Consider the following 21,706-nt stretch of genomic DNA (forward strand, 5'->3'; position numbering starts at 1 on the left):
GAGGAAAATCCACTGCATTTGTTCAGGAACTCATGCCCTGCAAGGAACACCACTTCATCCTGCAGTTGGACCTGCTATGCGAACTGAGTGAAATTGATCGAGTAGCTGAGTACAGGCAATGAAATGACCTGAATAACTCAATTTCTTCCTAGTAAATTAATCTTAGGTGGTATCATGCATAAGATACCTTTGGAAACAACTGATTTAGCTTGACAGTGTTCCTTTAAAGGTTCTATAAATAATTGCCTGCTATGGGCATGTCTAGGCAGCTGCATTTTAATTACGTATCCCCACTAAAAGGTAAAAGTCATGAAGAGTGATACTGGAAACAGCAAAATACCTTAAGAATGTTACATAGATGTAACATACTGAGACACAGGTGAGCATTCAGCCACAATTCACCTTGAAGGGGATCTTCAGGGAATTTGTTAGTAGGCTGGTCAATCTCCAAGCTGACATCTGAAAAGTCCTTTGATTCATGGTAGCATGCTGAATGAGGCAGTATGTTACTGTGAGAGCCAATACCAGTTGAATACCATTGGCAAAACATCATGAAAAGATTCACCTCTGTAGATGTAGAATACATGGTACAAATTAAGTAACCAGTAAATATCGGTTCAATATTCCCAAAATAACAGAAACTACAGATTTTAGTTAATATGAGCTGTCCTATTAAGCATAGTCTTTTTAATACCTTTTTTTTCTTGGCAGGTTCATATAAGTACCACCGGGTTAATTGTGACCCCGCCCCCAAGCAGCCCAGTGACAACTGGTCCCTCGTTCACTTTCCCATCAGATGTTCCCTACCAGGCTGCCCTTGGAGTGAGTATAGTTTCTCCCATCTTTGTTTCTCTTTTAGGTATTTAGCCTCCTTACTCTGGCAGGCTCTATGTCCTAAGGCCTGCCAGATACTTGCTAGGTGGGGTGGAACTCTATCTTTCATTTGTTATCTCTGTTAATCTTACAAAAAGTTAGAAAGTCTGTTGCCTACAGCCTGCAAAAATTTCCCACAGTGAAGATTAATTTTCATTAAAGTTCAACCTGATTTCCTGAAGACATAACCTTTATTTCTTTTGTGTTCCTAAATCCTGCTTATTTCTTAGAAAGATACATTTTATAGAATTACGAGGAAATGGGTCTCAGAGGCTAAATAGTTTGTTTTGATACATTGACACCAGATCTCTACATTTAGTATTCATCCTATAATTTTTTATCTTCTATTGGGATAGCCCATGGCCTTGGCCACCTAAAGGTATCTGCTGTCTTGGAAGCCTCCCTCAGATTCTGTTTGTTTCCACCAAAAGACATAATATCTTCATATAAAAACATAATATCTGCATATAAATACTGATTGCTTTAAAATATCTGAAAAAGGGAAAATTAGGATAGTCAAGGGAAACAGATACAAAGAAGAGGAATGCTGTGGAGAGAAAATTAAAAGGGAAGAAACAAGGAAATATAACCCTAGGTAGCAGAGAAGCACAGTAGTTTAAGGCCAAGTTTCTGAAACTGTAGGCAACTGAACTGAAAGGAGACATCTCTCACCCAGGCCAATGCCGCAGCTTATACTTTTAGACTATTTGTTCGAGCTCTGAGTTGGAGATTGTTAAATCAGATTACCCCAGTACCTCAATCATTGTTTCGCCCTGCCCAGTCCCTCCTGTACCTTGTGATGCTGTCAAAGAAACCATGTGGCCTGCTGATAGGGGTGCAGGTCTGGGATGAAACACAGCTGGGTTTGAAGCCCAGCTCAGCCACTTACCTGTTAGATGACCACAAGAAAATTACTCAGCTTCTGTAAGCCTACTGTCCCTTCCTATAAAATGGGATTGTTAGTACCTCCTTCAGAGAGTGAGGACATTGAAGGGGATGACTATTGCTGATCTCACTGGCCTCTGCTGAGGACTGTTGCAAGGTGGGCCTGTGACATGTGCCAGTAATTTAAGAATGCCTTGGAGGGTCTGGTTCATTTTGTTATGGTTTTCTTTGCTGCCTGTGCCAAGAGATAGTGAGGCTTCTAAGCAACTGGTTTATTTTCCAGTTGTGGATTTTATATACATTGTAAAGATTACATTTCCCTCTGCTAGACTGCTTAGAGCCACATTTGTAGCCCCTCCAACCAGGATCTCACAGTCAACATACTCCACAGTATGTTGACTCTATCTATTTTTATTGTCCTCGTTTTTTTATTTTCCCCATTTTTCTTCTTTTGTATTTATTTTATCTTGGTGCATTCTATAAATAATTGAAAACTGATTTTGAAACAAGTGGGATATAAATAAATGCAGAGTTATATTACCTAACTTGATTTAGATATTCAAAAACTTTGTAGATTTAAGCCTGTTGTTTTATTTAAAGGAAAGTTAATAATGTTATAGTTAGAGGCTGAAGTTTGTTTGTTTCTTAGTGTTCCCTGAACAGTTACACCTCCCTGAATAGTACAGCTGTTTAATGAGGGCGAGTTGCCTTGATTCATCTGGGGGAGAAGATGAATTTCAATTAACTTTTATTGAAATGTGGTTTCCATGAGATTCTTTTAGTCCCAGATATTTGACTAGAGCCAAGTTCCGTAACCGTCCTGCCCTCTAATCTCCAAGGGAGACTCCCTCCTTTTCTTCCCACCCCCAATACACACATATAACCAGTTGGAATTTCCATTTCCACAGGACTACCTTGCGTGGAAACATTCTGGTATAATTTCTTAGGGTGGAAAAAAGGGCTAATTTTTCTGATCTTAGAAAAGCTAATTAGCAAAAAAAAACTTACGACTGCCTAAATTTCAGTCCTTGTGTGTGAAAAATTTTACAACATGTTAAACAGCCTATTGCTTTTAACTAAAGGCTCACTCTAGGGTAAATCAGTGGGACAGGTCACAAGAGAGTGTGCATATACAAAAATTAATTTACATTTTATCCTAGGGTTATATAAGAAAACCCGCCTCTTAAGCAAGTGAAAGATTTATTAAACAGCATGTGTGCTGTGCCAGTTCCATTTAATGAAAAACCATAAACAGACGTGTCTGTCTTCTCAGGAGATATCTAGATCTCAAAGTCCCCGGTAGGTTGGCAGAAATGTTTTGGATTTAATATATTAAGTGTATGTGGAAAACCTCAGTAGCACATGTCCTATGTATCTTCCATTAATTGTGGCAAGTATTCTATTTAAAATTTGAAATATTTTCAAAGACTTTGAGTACTATCACAGCAATAGTGGAGAGCTTGGTGGAAAAAAAGCAGGTTTTTCCTTGTGGACATTTGTAGTCATTAAATGCCACCACTAGAATAGCAAATGAAAATTATTTCCAGTATTTCCTTCATGCATTAAGATTTTTTAATACTTTATGCAGAATAAAGTAATGAATACATTGTCCCATGCATTTCACATGTAACATTGAAAATGTTAAATATCTAACGTTACAAGAAAAACTGATATTACATCTATCTAATTCAGACATCAAACTGGGATTTTTTTTTTTGGCTCATTTTGTGGGGAAGGAGGGTGAAAATCTTAGTTTTCCATCATCTGCACAATAGCAGAAGAATTTTCTAAACAGGATATTAAGATTAATAACCCCTGATCCTTTGTACCCAGGGAGAGGTGTTAAACTGCAACGTGTCACAAGTAGCCAGGTCAGTAAAAGCCAAAAACTACCTGTGGCCAACTTATAAACAGATTGCTTTCTAAAACTATGAAGACCTAATTGAAATATTTTATACACACACATTTGTGTATGTGTGTGTGAGGGGGCGGGGGTTGTATTTAAAGAAACAAAATTCAGTGATGTCAGGTTCTCAGAATAGCCAGGATGCAGTTAGCCCATTGTAGCGCATGGCGGAAGCTAAGCAGAATTTGTTGCTGTTGCCAGGATTAAGGAAGGGCCCTGGAAGTAGTGGGATAGGTACTGCCAACCATGACAGATGAGAGGTAGAAGTGGACCCTTTGGAATTGTCAGGAGTTCTGGAAATCAGGGGAAGGGATGAGATACAGTCAGGACTTTCATAGCAACGACAGAAGAAAAGGAGTCTACCCTCTCAGGAAGTAAGTCCTCTGGCTCCCTGTCATATTGTGCTAAAAAGGAGGAAGAAATGCAGAATGTTTTCTCATTCATGAAACTCTCGTTAAGAATCTCATATCTGCTGCCTGCAAATCTGGGTTGCCAAAATACAACAAGAAAGACAGCCTCTGACTTCACAGTCTGATGAATCATAACAGTCGTTTGCATTTATTGAGCTTCTGCTGTGTTTCAGGACACTGGGAAAGCAGCTTACATAAACTATTCCTATTTATTAAGTCCATCTCTCAGATCAGTTTAGTGAGGCATAGAGGCCTTATGTAATTTACAGTTAATTAACCAGTCTAGATATCTCATTTCTCCTTTATAGATCAAATACAGAACAATAAATCTACAAATTTATGTGCATAGATGGTAATGCTGCTGACTTGAGGAAGCATCTACTGGATCTTTCCCCCTGTCCTTAGCCAGTTCCAGATCTAAGCAGTCTCTAGCCTGGTTCCATGAAAGGCGAAAGGAGGAGAGAGTGCCAGAAAGGAGGATTTTCACACTCATATGGAACTTGAACTTTTCACTTACAATGTCTACTAGCAAACATGGTCTGTCCACGTCCTGGAACGCTGCCCACTCAGGAAAAGATGCTTTTTCCCCAGGTACCCATTTGAGCAAAGCAGAGAAGTTGAAGACTGCCCTAACAGGCTGAGCCAGAGTTGTAGTCTGTTTTGCTGACCCCAGAGCCCTTGCTTCTCCTACAATACTAAGCTGTCTTTTCTTTCAAGATCAGTGGGTCAGGGGAGCAGAGCCTGAATATGAGGAAATTTACTCATTTCACATTAGCAAGCCACTCCTAAGTCTGTGCATGTGTTTGTTTTTGTTTTTGTTTTGTTTTGAGAGACAGAGCTCCTATCCACTGGTTGACTCCCCAAATGCCCACAGTGGCCGAGGCTGGCCAAGGTCAAAACTGGGAGGCAGGACACAATCCTGGTCTTCCATGTGGGTAGAGGAACCCAGTTACTTGAGCCATCACTACCACCTCTCATGGTGTGTGTTAACAGGAAACCAGAGGCAGGCATCAAGCCCAAGCACTCCAATATGGGACGAGGGCATCTGAGCCCATGGCCTAACCGCTGGCCAAGTGCCCACCCCAGTCTTGTTTTTATTAAACAGGATATTTGTGACAAGGTGTAACGTATGTTTCTAGCAGATCTGAAGATGGTGGTGGAGTACACATCAAGGCCTCTGGGATCTAGGCTAGTCCAAACCACAATCTAATAGGCAGGTCTCCAGGTCAACTCTGGGTGAATGAAAGGCTGTAGTTTGCTCTGTAGAAATTTCAGGTCTTCCAGGATGGCAACTGCCTGAAACACAATACACAGTGGATTACCTTTTGAACTTCCGCATCACCAGATTATTTCAGTTTAGGGTGTTTATAAAGCAACCCACAAAACTTCCTAGTCCATCACAGGCCTGGACTCACCAGAGCCCTATCATTTTACTAACCACATGGGGCTGAGCAACATCTAGGAATCTGACTTTAATCGGATATTCTGTCTTGTCTTCTTCTGTGTGCTTATGTACATACTACACATGCAAACATATATCCACATTTACCCAGCATTGGGGTAGGAGTGGAGGGAGTCTGCTCAGTTTTATTAAGACCATCTATGTTCCCAAGATTTATTTGAACCATCTATATTTCAATAATGCACACATACAAGAGTATTTTTTTAAGATTTATTTTATTTAATTGAAAGGTGGAGTTACTCAGAGGGAGAGACAGAGAAAGAGAGATCTTCCATCTGCTGGTTCACTTCCCAACTGGCCGCAGTGGCCAGGGCTGGGCTGGGCTGAAGCCAGGATCCAGAAGCTTCTTCTAGATCTCCCACATGGGGGCAGGGGCTCAAGCACTTGGGCCATCCTTTGCTGCTTTCCCCAGTGCATTAGCGGAGATCTGGATTAGAAATGGAGCAGTCAGGACTTGAACTGGCACCCATAGGGGATGTTAGTGCTGCAGGCAGTGGCTTAATCCACTAAGCCACAAAGCCAGCCCCAAGAGTTTCTTCTCTAAGGTAACCATTGGGATCTTTCAGAATATCCTCTTATGCCATATCTCAATGTCTAACTCTCACTCTTTCCAAAACTAATGCACCTGAAACATTTGCTGACTGTATTTCATAGTAATAAGTGATATTTCTTTGTATTTAGGTAACAAAACATGACATAACTTGTTTTGTCAGGTCTGTAGATGTCTTTTGCCTTTTTCTTCTAGGGGAAATTTATTGTAGCCCCTATTTTAATAAAGCTAAGATATGATAGACAACTTTAATTTCCTTGTTGAACATACACCATTTGTCTTCTGCCTCTCTACAGCTACACTTCTTTGAGACTGGGCTTAGAGAGATTTAAATGAAAATCAGCTAAGTGGTAATTTTACAGTTTCTCCATATATTACCCCATGTATAATGTACTGTTGTTATTTCACCCATCAAATCACTGGTGTGTTATCTGTGAACTGCCCAGGTCACATTCGCTAAGTATTTTACCAGGATTATCTTTATTTCTCTCTACTTTGTCACTGGAAGGAGGCCAAACAGAGTGAATGCTTGACCTTCCTCTGCTTAAAGATTTTGGAGGCTCTAAGCCCCAGTTCGTGCACATTCCAGAAGTATAACAAAGCTTAATACTGCTATGTTTTGTGTAGAGAATGCAACTTTTTCATGACATTCTAACTTTTTGAACTGACCTCTGCCTTGTTCAGGTTAGCACTCTGTGCGCAGCTCTACACCTCATTTATTGCTGCACCAAATGTTCTACATCAACTTCAGCTGCAGTGTAGGAAAAAACTTTTACTGAAAGTCACTTTGGCAAAAAATTAAATGTAATATGTGAGACAGTTGCACCATGTGTCCAGAAATTTGGGATTTCTGTCTACTATATTATGTTTCTGGAACGATCTGTGTACATTAACAGACTGATGAAGTAAATATTGATGAGATTCAAATTTTCCTTCCAAAAACAGAAATAGAATGACTGTTAGGAACTATGTGTAGAAGTCCCTGGATGTTTCTTATTAATATGCTGATGTGTACAAGCCATTTATGCTTTCCCAGGTGCATTATTCAGTGCCCTTGGGTTCATTTTTTACATCTAGTGGCTCAGTGATTTGAGGAGAGCAAGATGAGGGCTCGGGCAGTCTTTGTGTGGCTGTTTTCTCAGGAGTTTCAGTGTCCAGACCCTAAAGAATAATCTGGGGTTTACAGATCAGAAGGTAACAATTGCTCCATTGATTTTCAAAAGGCATGGAATCCTGTAGGCAGAATCCCATCAGACTGTGCCCATAAAGGACCCAGCAGCTTTTCACCGGTATACTTGTTAAAGATTACCAGCCTTGATAGTACTAAATTTCAAAAGCTGGCAAAGTTTAAAAAAGAATAAGCAAAAGTAGCAACAATAGCCAGTGGCTGTGGCTTGCTATTGTTTGGGCTTTTCAGAGATCAAGCATCAAAGGGAATTTTCTTCTGAAGGAATGATTTGAGATATAGTGCAGCTGAGTTGTTTTGTGTTGTGTTTGAGTTTCAGGTTACAGAAACAATCACAAATTGATTCCTAGCCAGCAGCATGACACTATAGCTGCCCCCTAGAAAGGCATTTGGATTCTTGTCCAAGTCTCTACTTAAAAGTGCTATTAATCTTAAAATTACAAGCAATTGTTTCATTTTTTTCTTTCCCTCCTCTCAAGGGTGATTACTTACCTGTTTACTGAAAAGGTGCTATGGCTTTAAGCTCTTGAAGGAGACCAAGAGATGAATTTTTAAAGGAGGCTTTCATAGGAGGGAGCCTGCTGGTCCTGCTCAGTGTGGATTCCATTAAAGTCTTGTTCTATGGATTTTTGATTCCTTTTTCTGCCCACCTTCCATAAAAACGTAAATAAATATTTTGTCCCTCCCCCCTTATCTTTTCCTGTACCAGACTATGAATCCTCCTCTCCCCCCACCACCTCTCCTGGCTGCCACTGTCGTTGCTTCCACACCGCCAGGCGCTGCTGCTGCTGCTGCTGCCGCCGCTGCTGCCGCCGCCGCCGCTTCTGGAATGGGACCGAGGCCCGCGGCAGGATCCACTGACCAGATTGCACATTTACGGCCTCAGACTCGCCCCAGTGTGTAAGTCAGGGTGTCACTTTATGCTTAAGCACTTAAAGCTAAGTCCAAACAGCCATGGTAGAGAAATACCTTTCTGATGTGAGCTGGTGACAAGTTTATGGCTCACCAAGTAGTTTGTATCTTGCAAACTTCTACCTGGTCCTTCATGTATTAGGAAACTGCTGAAACAAAATATGTCTAAAGCACAGACTTGCTAGGTAGCTAACCTGCTGAGTGAAAGCCTTTCCTAGTTTAGGAAAATGCCATTTGTTTCTTTATAATAGTATGTGTATGGAACTACCTTTTTTTCTTTTTAAAGATTTATTTATTTGGACCGGCGCTGTGGTGTGGCAGGTAAGTCCACCACCTGCAGTGCTGGCATCCCATACGGGCGCCAGTTCGAATCCCAGCTGTTCCACTTCTGATCCAGCTCTCTGCTGTGGCCTGGGAAAGCAGTAGAGGACAGCACAAGTCCTTGGGCCCCTGCAGCCACACGAGAGACCTGGAGGAAGCTCCAGGCTCTTGGCTTCAGATCGGCACAGCTCCAGCCATTGCAGTCATCTGGGTAATGAACCAAAAAATGGAAGACCTTTCTCTCTTTCTCTGCCTCTGTCTCTCTGTAACACTGCCATTCAGATAAATAAATAAATCTTTAAAAATTTTTTATTTTATTAATTTTGAAAGTCAGATCTACAGAGAGAAGAGGGGGAGAGGGAGAGATAGAGAGAGATCTTCCATCCACTGGTTCACTGACCAAATGGCCGCCACAGTCAGCACTGGGCCAGGCTGAAGTCAGGAGCCTAGAGCTTCTTCTAGGTCTCCAAGATGGGAGCAGGGGCCCGAGCACATGGGCCATCTTCTGCTGCAGTCCCACGCCATTAGCAGGGAGCTGGATCAGAAGTGGAGCAGCTAGGACATGAACTGGCACTGAAATGGGATGTCAGCATCACAGTTTTACCAGCTATGCCACAATGCCAGCCCTGAACTGCCTTTTTTGTACAACTTCTATTTGAGTTTTTTCCTTGTCATTTTCATTCCTTGCATTGGAATCCAAAAAGCATTCTGTATTCTAATATTCTCACACCTGATCTAGTTGAAGCATATGTGTAAAAAGCTGTTAAGTCCCCAGGAATAAATGCCGAGAAAATGTCCTATTGAGAGCTTACTGATGGCAGAATACAGTGAGATTTTTGTGGCTCTGGCATGTGCGTGTGAACAGTGTAGAGCACAGGAGAGGACTATTAGTGTTCCCTGCCTGGTTTCCGTGTATTGATGAGTGCAATCACCTTGCATTGTAGAGCTCTTTTGCATTCTGTGTCATCTAGAGTTTCTTTCCCTTTGGCTTTTTCAAACCCATTCTTCTTCCAGGCTGTACATACAAAAACAGGTGCAGCCCAAACCTCTAGGTTGAGCTTGAGCGTGGAAGGCAGCATATTGTACTTCCCAGTGGGATTGCATACCATATGTCCTCATTTGGGGCTACTTCCCAAGTCTAACAAGTGCCATTTGAAGAGTTCAGTTTTCCCAGTGGGGTCCTAATGCCTAGCAGCAAGTTAGGCCCTCTTGGAAGCTGCTCTGATTGTTTCACACCACACAAATACCATTTGGTGGGATAGTCATTTCCACACTGAGAGGAAAAGGTTCAGCAATACTTAAACAGGAAGGCCTCTGCCTATGTTTGAAAGAGACAACAAAGCCTCTTTCAGTGGAGAATTGCCAGTACTGTTTATTAGTCAAAGGATTATACTATACAAAATGCTTAAGACTTTGTACCAAGCAAGAGTTTTGAGCATCTTGAGGTTTGTCTGTTACTCCGCCTAAAATCAAATATTCTTTTCTATTCTAGGTATGTTGCTATCTATCCATACACTCCCCGGAAAGAGGATGAACTAGAGCTGAGAAAAGGGGAGATGTTTTTAGTGTTTGAGCGTTGCCAGGATGGCTGGTTCAAAGGGACATCAATGCATACCAGCAAGATAGGGGTTTTTCCTGGAAATTATGTGGCTCCAGTCACAAGGTATGGCTTAGAATAAGTGGTTTACTAAGTTCTAAACAGAGAAATACTGTTCTTTTTCATGATTATTAGCCTATCAAGATTCTTTCTTCCTTTAGAATTGTCTGATACATAGCTAAAGTTTTAAAAACCCCTATCTATCCACTAAGGTTCCTTCTAACTGTAATATTCTTACTATATGTTTCACATGGATATATGTGAAATTATAGGTTTCTGCCAATAAATATCCTGGATTTTATGTTACTTCCTTTAATATATATGTGAGAAAACTTAAGAATAGCGTTTTTAATATTTTTCTTCAGAAAATAGAAAGCATAATGTTTGATATAAACAAAGCCTATATTATTACTTCTTACATGTTTTTCTAATTCCTGCTATATGCCAGACAGGTAGATTTCTAAATATGTTATACTTAATTAATTTTAAATCCTTAAACTACTCATTAATTTAATTGTTATTATCCCCATCTAACACACAAGAAAACTGAGTCATAGAGGGATTAAATAACTTGACTGGGATCATATAGTAAAGAAGTGTTCAAACCCAGGTAGTCCATGCATTTATTTCATTAACTTGGTGATTGCCTCTGAATTCTGGCAATTTTATAATGCAATCAAAAAGAAAATAAATAAATAAATCCTCTCAACTGAGGACAGTTTTGCACCCTGGGGAACATTTGTCAATATCAGGACTACTTATATTTTTTATTTGATTATATTATTTAGACAGGTAGGGGTTGTTACTCGCATCTAGTAAATGGAGGCCAGGGATAACGCTAAGCGCCCCACAATACATACATAGGACAATTCCCACAGAAAGGGTAATTGGGCCCAAAATGGTGCTGAGGTTGAAAGCTTTAGATATATTAAAAATGTTTTTATTTTATTTAAAGAAGTCTGCTTACTGTTCACTGGGGGAAGTAGCCTTGGAAACTGAATGAAATAACCTTTAATGAAATCACACTAAGAGGCCCAAGTTTCTGACCACTGGACTCGTAATAAATGGTTCAGGTTTAACTGTGTTAAATCATTCCTCAAACCCTCTGACTTTAAACAAATGGCTTAATGAAGTGACATGTTTGTTAGCTGTTGGCTTTGATTTATAGGTTGGCTAGCAGCCTAATCAAATGAAAATCACTATTGTTGCAGATGGTGACAGAGTGTTAGCTTCAATTTGACTTGCAAATCTTTAATCAATATAAACCCTCTATAAGTAGCCTCTCCATATAATGGCAGATAGACCCTTTCTGGCGCAAAAACATAACAATAAATAAGGGAAATACTCAAAAAAATGAATGAGGGAAAACAGTTTTGTAAAATTCAAAAACAAAAGTCTCTCTGCTTGTTTAACTCTGGAGAAATGGTTGTTCACAGTAAATTCTCTGTTGTTATGGTTAATAATAAGATGATAATAGGAATCTAATTAATGGAATATTTTCTTAATAGAAAGTTACTGTATACAGAATTTTTGTTGTTTAAGTAAATTTAGAATGTAAAAAAATACATTACACAAAAATACACTGAACTTAATTAAATTCAGCCAGTAAATGTTTTTTAGAGCTGACTATATCTGATAACTGTACAAATACTCAGAGAATGGAAAAAGAACCATTTCATACTGGTCCTGACTTCTGGCAGTTTTCACTGAATCTGTAGTATCCAATAAGAAATGTATTAAAAAATAACGCAACACATTTTGTAAACAAGAGCCAAATATAAACAATGTATGGACTATAGAAACAGAATGAAGGAAGAAATCTGTATTACATAGGGTCATAAACTCAAGCAAGGCTTCTTGAGATGACAGGGTTTGTGCTGGATCTTGGAGCATCAGCGAAATTAAGATAGGTCAAGAAAAGCCAGAAAGGACATTCCAAAAGTGTGTATATACACCTATGCCTGGGTATACACAGGCAAGCGTGTGAGGGGGGCCAGATGCAGATTAGGGAGAAGGTCAGAAAACGGGAGCCAAGCCCTGGGAATGGGGATTTGGTAAAGGAACAAACCTGGCTTGCTCAGTAGATACAGCAGGAGAATTTGGGGTCCTGACGTGGAAAACTGAACACAGTAATTACATATTCTTGAGCAGAATGTGACTTAGAATACAGAAACATCGAGATCTTCCTCTGCTTCAGGGCCATCGTTACTTTGAACATGCTGTTCTTAAAACCCTGTAAGACTAATTCCTTTCATTTTTAAGACATTCTGTCCTTAAAGTTCTGAGTCATTTTTCTTGCATGCAATTGTTCTGTCTCCCATTTTGCTGATGGATGGTGCTTTCCATCTGTTTCTGTCTTGGCAGGGCAGTGACAAACGCTTCCCAAGCTAAAGTCCCTATGTCAACTGCTGGTCAGACAAGTCGAGGGGTGACCATGGTCAGTCCTTCCACTGCAGGAGGGCCTGTCCAGAAGCTCCAGGGAAATGGTGTGGCTGGGAACCCCAGTGTTGTCCCCACGGCGGTGGTGTCTGCAGCTCACCTCCAGACGAGTCCTCAGGCTAAGGTCTTACTGCACATGACTGGGCAGATGACAGTCAACCAGGCCCGCAACGCCGTGAGGACAGGTAAGGAAGGAAACCAGACTGGAATACTTCTTTTATGATAGATATTGAGGAAAATAGGCATAATATGAACATAATATGTAACATTAGGAAATAGAAGCAGCACACTGTCTTTACTTGGGATATGTTTGCCCTGTCTAAGAATCCAAGCCTGATCTATGTAGAACTACAGTTTGAAGGAAATTAGAGTGATCCTAAGAATGTCTGTAGTCCTTGAAAACATGATGTCAAGTCTTAGGGCCTCATGATCTCAAATCTCACTGTAACTAGTTGCATGACCACTGCATGATCCTCGCTAACTGGGGTTCTGTTTGTTTTTGATGAATGTAGCCATTTGTCTGTTTTAGCTCCAGTGGGATCTTGAATAGCTTTTTTGATTTACAGCATTGAAAACCTGCTAAGGTAGGTAACTATAAACTAAAGCCTTGAGAACAGGATCATAGAAACAGAAAGACGGAAAAGGCCAATACGGACTGCCATTGTGGGATAGCGTCAGAGACTGGCTCAGTGTCTCTAATGCTGTGGAAAGGTTTTCTCTGTAACTCAAGGGCCTTGGGGTTATACCTGAGCTTCCAAGGCACTCACAGATTTGAGGATTGACTTGGAAGAAAAATAATATCTAGGAACTCCACCAAGATTGTTTGTACACCACCATGCATCCATTCTTTTATTGTAATAGATGCAGTAGCAACCTTGCAGTAGGATCTGTTGCAGTGGAATGACTTGTTTAGGTGAATAGCAATTAATAGGAAGTTGACTTTTGCTGTGTTTCCTTCTGTCATCTGCTAGTTGCAGCACACAGCCAAGAACGCCCTACAGCAGCAGTGACGCCTATCCAGGTACAGAACGCCGGCTGCCTTGGCCCTGCGTCTGGGGGCCTGCCCCATCATTCGTTGGCCTCTCCACAACCTCCGCCTCCAGTGGCAGCCTCTGCTGCCCACGTCGCTGCTGTCAGCATCAGTCGAGCCAATGCCCCCCTGGCCTGTGCAGCAGCGGCTGCTCTGACCTCCCCGGGCGTCACCACTGCCTCTCTGGAGACGGAGCCCAGTGGCCGGGCGGTGACCATTCTCCCTGGTCTTCCTGCGTCTTCTGACAGTGCTTTATCAGCTTGTGGAAACAGTTCAGCCACCAAACCAGACAAGGATAGTAAAGTAAGATCAACTTCCTGTTTCTCTACTTGGGTTGTGTCCCGTGGCTTCTAGCTGGTAAAAGGACTCATTGTTCCACAGTCCTTCAAGCGCTCACCATGGGTGAGTTGCTGTGCCAGGTGCTAGGAATGTGGTGGGGCAGAAATCTGGGCTCCACCCTGCCCGCTTATCCAGATCACATGTTCTCTGCATTAAACACCCACTAGCTGCCAGGTCCTACGTTGGGTGTGAGGGAGACCACAGTGAGGAAGGCTTAGTCACTCCTCCTCATGCAGCTTCCAGCCTCATGGAGGAGTGTTGTCTCCCCTTTGGTTACTCATTCTGTCCTCATTTTGCTGTCCTCAGTTCTTCCTGTTCATTCAGTCTTGCTGGTCAACAGTTGTATTTTTGAAAAAAAAAATTTTTTAATATATGAAGAGGTTAGAAGAGCAGATCAAATGTGTTATTTGTGGATTGATTTTCTCTACTGTACATCTGACCATAATCAGCATGGTTCCTGAGAAATAGGAATTAAAATACAAGGAAGAGTTATTTTTTAAAATCATAGATTTCGTAAATCTCTCATTTGGGGCTAAATTTCAAGAAAATGTAAATGGAAAGATAGGTTTGAAAGATTGGTGGTTAGAGGCAAGGAAATTTGGTAGAGGTTAAATGTGAACAGAAAGAGTAGAGCTGATGACAAGATCTGGATAACTATTGTAATCACGACTTTTTCCTTAAATTTTCAAGTATTTCCCCTAAAGCTCTAGACCAGTTCTGGGAAGCTCTAGGGTAATCATAAACTCTTAGCCACCTGATTCAGTGGTAATGTGTGCTGCTGAGTTTAAATGCTTAGCTAAGCTTGTAAACAGGAGTTTATAAGGAAATAAACTTTACACCCTACTTAAAAGTTAATATTTAATTGTTCGGGTAACATGAGAATTTTTGAAAAAGATTCGTATCTGAATAGTGTTTATAATTAACTGCATTGATGTACTCAACCTGGCATGTTGTATTCTGTTAATATCTTTAAAAGAATTGTTTATATGGTTTAGATTTTAAGGCTTAAAGACAATGTGGTTTCAAGTCCTTGTCACGGATGAAAATAGAGGCTGTTCAGCTTCTGCCCTCCCACTGCAGGGTTTATAGAATCTTCCAGTCTGCAAAGGTGCCTATGGGAGACAGAAAAATGGCTTCCCAAGGATATCCACCTCCTAATCCCTGGAAACTTTGAGTATGTTTCCTTGCAGGGGACAAGGGACTTGCAGATGTGACTAAATCAAGAGTCTTGAGATGAGAGGATTGTCCTGGAGTATCTGGGTGGGCCCAGTGCATTACAAGGATCTTCATTAAGGGGAGGCAAGAGGGTCAGGACCAGAGGAGGAGATGTGATAGTAAAGCAGATGTAAGAAGCCACAGCCAGAGGATGCAGGTGGCCTCTGGAATCCAGAAAAAGCAAGGAAATGCTCTTGCCCCAAGCCTCTGGAAGGAATGAGGCCCTGCCAACACCTTGACTTTAGGTTTTGTTGTTGTTGTTGTTTTGTTTTTTAAGATTAATCCTATTTATTGAAAGAGTTACAGAGAGAGGTAGAGTCACAGAGAGAGAGGTCTTCCATCCACTGGTTCACTTCCCAGATGGCCACAATGGCTGGAGCTGTGCCAATCAGGAGCCAGGAGCTTCTTCTGGGTCTCCCACATGGGTGCAAGGACCCAAGGACTTGGGCCATCCCCCACTGCTTTCCCACAGCAAACTAGGACAGGACCTTAAGGGTCATCCCATGGAGTGGTCCTGTCTGACAGATGGCTGCTGGCCTCTGCTGGAACACCCCAGTGACTGCAAATACCCTAGCCCTGATCACCCTGTGGCATTTCAGAGCTCTAACTTGGTGGCAGATGGTTGAGCACTTGTGCCCTGTGCCTTCCAACCCTTGTTCTTTGTTTTCAGGGGCCACATAGAAAGTGATGATCTTTTTTACGCAATGCCCTGAGGTATGTTCAGGCTTATCCTCTTAGGTCTTCTTTAAGTCTATACTCTGGGAATCTTTTTCACCTGTTCTGCACATCACAGATTTTACATTTTCCCTTGTTAAATCTTCCGGTGGATATAAATTCAGTAATGCCATGATTGTCATCACTGGGATCCTCACCCAGAGTGCCATTTAGCCTACTGTCTTCTGTCACAGACATCTGCAAGGACATCATGGGATAACTCACCAGGTGCCACGTTGAGATCCACCTGTCTTTTGTGTTCTGCCATCACAGCAGCTCCCTGGCTTTGCCTCATCATTTCTGCTGTTACTGATTGTTAGCAAACGTCTCCTGGAAGAGGTTCACCCGAAGTGTCATTTCCTTTGGCAAGCACTCATAAACCTTTCATTTTATTTATTTTTTTTTTGAAAGCCAATATAATCCTGATTTTTATTATCAGATCAGAACAAATGAAGTAGGAGCAAAGGGGTCCACAGTTTGGCTTCTGGTAAACCTTTCATTTTAATACTAAAGTTTCCCTGCAAGTCTACAAAGTCCATTGTTGTCTTCTTTTTGAAAACTGGGACTAACTTGCCCTTCTTTGCCTGTGGAGTTGACCCTGCCAGAGTCTCTCAAAGACTGAGGTTGTGTTTCAGCGGTTAGCTTTCTCTGTACACTGGAGTGAATTCGCCCTGTCGAGTAGTCCTTTATTCTCTCCCAGTCTCCACCGGTTTCCCTCTCGTGAAGGTTTGTTCTTCTTTTCCAGTCTGAAGATTATCCTCCCCTTTCTTCTTGCCTTCTGAGAACCACCACCCACCCGACAGCAGATCTGTATTTTTCTTGTTCTTGCTTCAAACATAACTCTATAAAATAGCACTTTAAAAATATTTTTTTGTCTTTAGCATTTTTGCAGGTTTAAATTCATTCTGATCATTCATGTTTCTTGAATTGTACGGGCCCTGTCCTGTTCTTTGTTATGGGCCTTTCTCTTGGTCTTTTGGCAGATTCTTTAAAACCTTGAGCCCATTAGACTGCTCCCTGGGAGGTCACATCAGTACCTTTATATATGCCTTTATGTTTCATCTGCAGGGGTAATTTGCAATTGTATGGCCAGAATTTCACTTTTGAGAGGCCTCCCATTCCTCTTGAAGCATCTCCCTTTTTGAATTTCATGTCATGCGTATATTTTCTTTGAACTTTTATAATCTGTTCTTCAAACTTTAGAAACATGACTATCACCAGTGTCTCTTTGGGTACTTTCTTCCAAGGTCATGATATTTCTTCTTTTCCAGGAAAACATGTCTACTACCTTTCTATCTGGTCTTTGCCTTTCCCCACAGTTGATAAGCATTGTTGGGTAGCCAGTAAAGCTGCTGCCTGTGATGCTGGCATCCCATATGGGCACTAATTTGTGTCCTGGCTGTTTCATTTCTGATCCAGCTCCCTGCTAATGCACCTGGCAAAGCAGCTGATGATGGCCTAAGTGCTTAAGCCCCTGCCACCCATGTGCGAGACCCGGACGAAACTCCTGGCTCCTAGCTTCAGCCTGGCCCAGCCTTGGCTATTGTGGGCATTTGGGGAGTGAGCTAGAAGGTAGAATCACTTTCCCTCTGACCATGCCTTTCAAATAAATAAATAAATCTTTTAAAGAAAAAAAAAAAGAATTAGATCCAGAGTTTCAGTTTGCTCAACTTTCTCTGAAATTAAACTATCATGAAGTCAGAAAAGGTGTAGTAGAGATTCTAGTTTTGGTTGAGACTTCCAGCAAATATCCAGGTATTTGACAATGCCCTCATTATTTCTGTCTTCCCTCATCATTTTGTAATCATCATCATCCATTTACTTAATCCCACCAGGTAGTACGTGGTGTATCCCCCTGATGGCAGCATGTCTGCTACACTCGCCTTTCTCTCAGTACCCAAATGTTCTGCGGTGGATTGCTGCTGGGATTCCAGAGTGGGTCAGTCTTCAGTGTGCACACAGGACTACGGCAGCCCCTCTCCTAACTGGGCTGTTGCTTTGGAAATCCTGTTTCACAAAGTCTCAGGGATCTCTAGAAGCAGGGCTTTTGTTCCTAAGTGAAATCTCTAGCTCACTTTGGCATCTGCACTTTTTGTTTGATAAACAGGCGTCTGAAACTGAATTTCCAATCATCATCTCAGTTATTTCTTGTTTGAAATCTTGGGCCATTCTGCCATTGCTATTCTCTCTGGGAGATCTCTGATACCTTCTGCAGTCACCAGCTAAACAGCTTTATCTGCACATTTTTCTAACCCATCACTCTGTTTGATCAGCTAGTCTCAAGGAGAATGTTTCCAATCTTTACAAGGTATTTAAATATATACATATATGTACATATCTATAACATATATGCTTTATTATTATTATCTTTTAGTTATACATATTTATTTAGAAGGTAGAGAAATGCAAATATCCAAACACCTAAATATGAGCTAAGATTTTAAAGGAAATGACTAATATTACGATATCTGTGTATATGTGTATACATATATATGTGGGGGAGGGTTTTCCTCTAAATGCTAACATTTAACAGATATCATTTTGATACATTAAGTTTTCATCCAGAAAACAGCCTTTTTCCTCAGCACAGCTGTATAACTGTTCTTGTGCTCTCTGAGCTCTTACCCTCATTTCAGAGAGGAACCCTTCTGGTGCCCTTCTGGAAGCACACGCTTCCAGTTTTGCCCCTGCCTCCGTGGGCTCTAGAGATGCTTTGTAAGTCCTTTGGACACTGTCATTTATTCCCATACCAGTCAGCAGGAGTGGGTGTTGGTTGACACGTGCTCTGCTGTGTCCTGAGTATGTTTCTGAAAGAGAACATTCCTGTAAGTAGGCCAGGAAAGGTTAACATTTAGTTTCTCAGATTCCCCCGACCTCAAATTCCTGGTGGCAGTGTCCCCTAGGAGCTGGTCACAGGTTTTCTTTACAATCAGTTCCTGTTTGATGGCCTGTTCTATTAGTCTTGGTTTTCTTCAGCAGAGAGTCCTATCCAGTTTTCAGATATTCATTTTCTACTATTCTGAACACTCTTCCCAAAGTGTCTACTGATCATTTGCTTTGCTCGAATGACCTACCCTTCCTCCCAGTTCTTACTTTGCTATGAGAAACAAGATCATGGTTGCCTTTTCTTAAGGATAAGCCCACCCTCTCCTTAGGTGGCCACGGTCACTGATCCTGCCCCTGCACACAGTGGGATCCAGACAAGGTCTTGGCCGTGCAGATCTGCAGAGTTCACTGAAAAGCAACCTTTGTGATCTGCAGCCTTGGGTAAATGTGTCTGCTCGTGCTCCTCCACACTGCAAATCTGCTTCTACACATGCTTTTCTTACAGAAAGGATGGGGTGGGGGGCTTCCTTCAAACCTCACTTCACTTCCATCTCTTACTAGCAATGTGATTTTAGGCCAGCTTGGAGAGCTTTAGGAAATGAGAATGATAATTGATTCCTATTTCATCAGGTTGCTGTGAGAAATAAATATGGAAATTCTTGCAAAAGTCCCTAACAAGATTCTTGAACCTGGTGGGATTTAACTGCCTCTAGAAATTCACATGGCCCTAGGATCTCCTTGATATTCTCTCCTCCCCCTACTCTGCTTTATTTTTTACAGATCACCTTTTTTGCCATGATTTTGTCTCAGCTAGAGAATGTCTCTGGTTGTTGTCTTTTTCACAGTTGTATTCCCAGAGCCTAGTATATTGCCTAGTTCGTGTTAGACACTTAAATATTTGTTCAAAGTATGAGTGATTATTATTAGACAGTCTCATGAATGAATATTGTGAGATTCTGTAGCAAGAACAATGACTGATTATTAGGAGGCTGGCTATGTAGATGATTGGTGATCAGTGGCCCAAAAGACTATTCTTGAGTGATTTCTGTATAGGTTGAGGGCATAGAAAGGAGAGAGAGAAGACTGAGTGGTAGAGTATTGTTAACTGTGCGTTGCTTATTTAAAGGTGGTTGTTCCCTGGATAGGAACTCTGACTGTTTCTCATATTGAGCTCATTCTCTGTTACGTGACTAATAGAAAGGAATTGAGTTGATGCTCAGAATTATTTTGTATATAAAAATTACTGTTTGATTATCTGGTGTTTATTTTTTGGCCCAGATTGTTCTTTTTCTATGTGTGATGCTATTTTAAATCATCAGATCTTCTGAAGAGAAAATTATGACCATAAAAACATGATTTCATCTAGGAATAATTTCTTGGAAACCCCACAAGGGGTTGAATTATTAAGGTTTATGCTAAAAGATGTCCCCCTTTTTCATGTGTACTACCATTACAGTTTAAAAATTGTTAAAGTGTAGTTTTTATTAATTCATTCATAGTTTTCATTTCTCCTGTTGGATTTTGAAAAAAATCACAAAGGTGCTCTTAGGTGGTAACTGCCTGAATTTGAAACATTCTCTCTCTCAGGTGGCACATTGTTGTGTTAATGCAGAAAGCATCAGAATGTGATATTAAAAGCAAGGTCCTTGGAACTAGGACAGCCTCCTCCCTGTGTCAGCATCCCCATGCCTTGCCCTTGCACCCCGCCAGGATACCTAATCCTCTGCCTTGTGCTCCATGGGTAGTCAGCCTCGGTTGATGACGATAACACATCCCCTAGAAGTCATTAAAGCAAGCTGTATTTAATGTGCTTAATCATTTTACATGAACCAACTCATCCTTCTTCTTAATCACTTTAGAGGCTGTTCCCTGAGCACCAGTCAGTTATCTGATATTCTTCTGAGTGCCCAGAACTGAGTTTAAGAAACATCTTTAGCCGTGGCTTGCTGAGATTGTAATTTATCAATGGACTTGATGTTCCCAGCCGATCCATGGGGGTCCAGGGATTAGAGTGTGCTTTCTTACATAGTGGCAGGAATAGCTGGAGGTCGCAGGAAGTGGGAGATACTGGATAGTATTCTCTCCCAGCTCATCTCTTAACCCTCTGGACCTGAGGCTCGCTAGAACTGTGGCAGCAGCTTTGCCAGGTATTCACCCGGTCCCCCCTTGTTCGAGAAGAAGCTTTATCTCCTCAGCACAGTCAGAGTGTGTGCTGTTAACCAGGTGATGTGAAAGCCAGTAAAACGTGTTGAGGCCAGGCGCTGAAGAGAAATGCAAAGGGACCTTCCTGCACCTGCGAGAGGGGAGGGGGAGGTTAGCGCTCTGCTCATCCGTAGTCCAGGCGGAGCAGGTACAGAAATGACCAGAGCATGCCCCCCTCCCCCTTCTACCCCTTTCCTATTTTTAGCCTTGAGTTCATGTGTACAGTGACCAACACAGGTAAATGGAGACTTCAGTGCCACTTACCGAAGCTGTTGGCTCGTCCTTTGATGATGATCTCTTGTCTCCTTTTTTTTTTTTTTTTGCCATTTTGTAATGGAACTGTATTATCATGGATTCATCTTCATTTCCCTGAGGGGTTTTTATGAGTCTGAACTCACTCATATTACCAAGACAAATTCTTCAGTGTTACATCTTTTGTGGGGCATTGGTGAGGCCTTATTACTCCCACTGTGCTTAGATTTTCTAAGGAAGGAGTGCAGCCTGAAATGTGTCATTTTCTATGCAGTATTTCCATTCAGAGGACTTTAATGATGACTTTGACATCTTAATAAAAGTTTTAAATGATTATTTTTAAATAATGATGTTAAGGTTGCTCATCAAAAAGAACATCATTGACAACTGGGGGCTGAGAATGAGAGTGAGCTAGCTTATGACCTGGAGAGTAGAGCAAGATGTGACAGTATAAAAGGGGGGGGGGGTCTGTTGTGGCTCAGTAAAGTTAAAATTCTGCTTACAATGCCAGAATTCCATATCCAAGTGCTGGTTCCAGACCCAGGTGGAGGTCCCTTCTCCTGGCCTCAGCAAGGCCCAGCCCCAGC

General features: G+C 41.5%; 1 protein-coding gene across 3 annotated transcripts in view; it reads left to right on the forward strand.

The window, feature by feature from the left end:
• The window catches only part of SH3RF1 (SH3 domain containing ring finger 1), a 199,986-nt gene that overhangs the window by 165,583 nt on the left and 12,697 nt on the right, over positions 1-21,706 (forward strand). For 2 of the 3 annotated variants that reach the window (XM_062213278.1, XM_062213280.1), the window contains 5 exons: positions 712-822; positions 7,982-8,172; positions 9,998-10,168; positions 12,467-12,726; positions 13,513-13,874. In XM_062213278.1, coding sequence (XP_062069262.1) covers positions 712-822; positions 7,982-8,172; positions 9,998-10,168; positions 12,467-12,726; positions 13,513-13,874 — 1,095 coding nt within the window. The remainder of the gene's footprint in view (positions 1-711; positions 823-7,981; positions 8,173-9,997; positions 10,169-12,466; positions 12,727-13,512; positions 13,875-21,706) is intronic. The other variant, XM_062213279.1, reaches the window with a different exon arrangement.

Source organism: Lepus europaeus, chromosome 16 (assembly GCF_033115175.1).
Source record: "Lepus europaeus isolate LE1 chromosome 16, mLepTim1.pri, whole genome shotgun sequence".
NCBI lineage: Eukaryota > Metazoa > Chordata > Mammalia > Lagomorpha > Leporidae > Lepus > Lepus europaeus.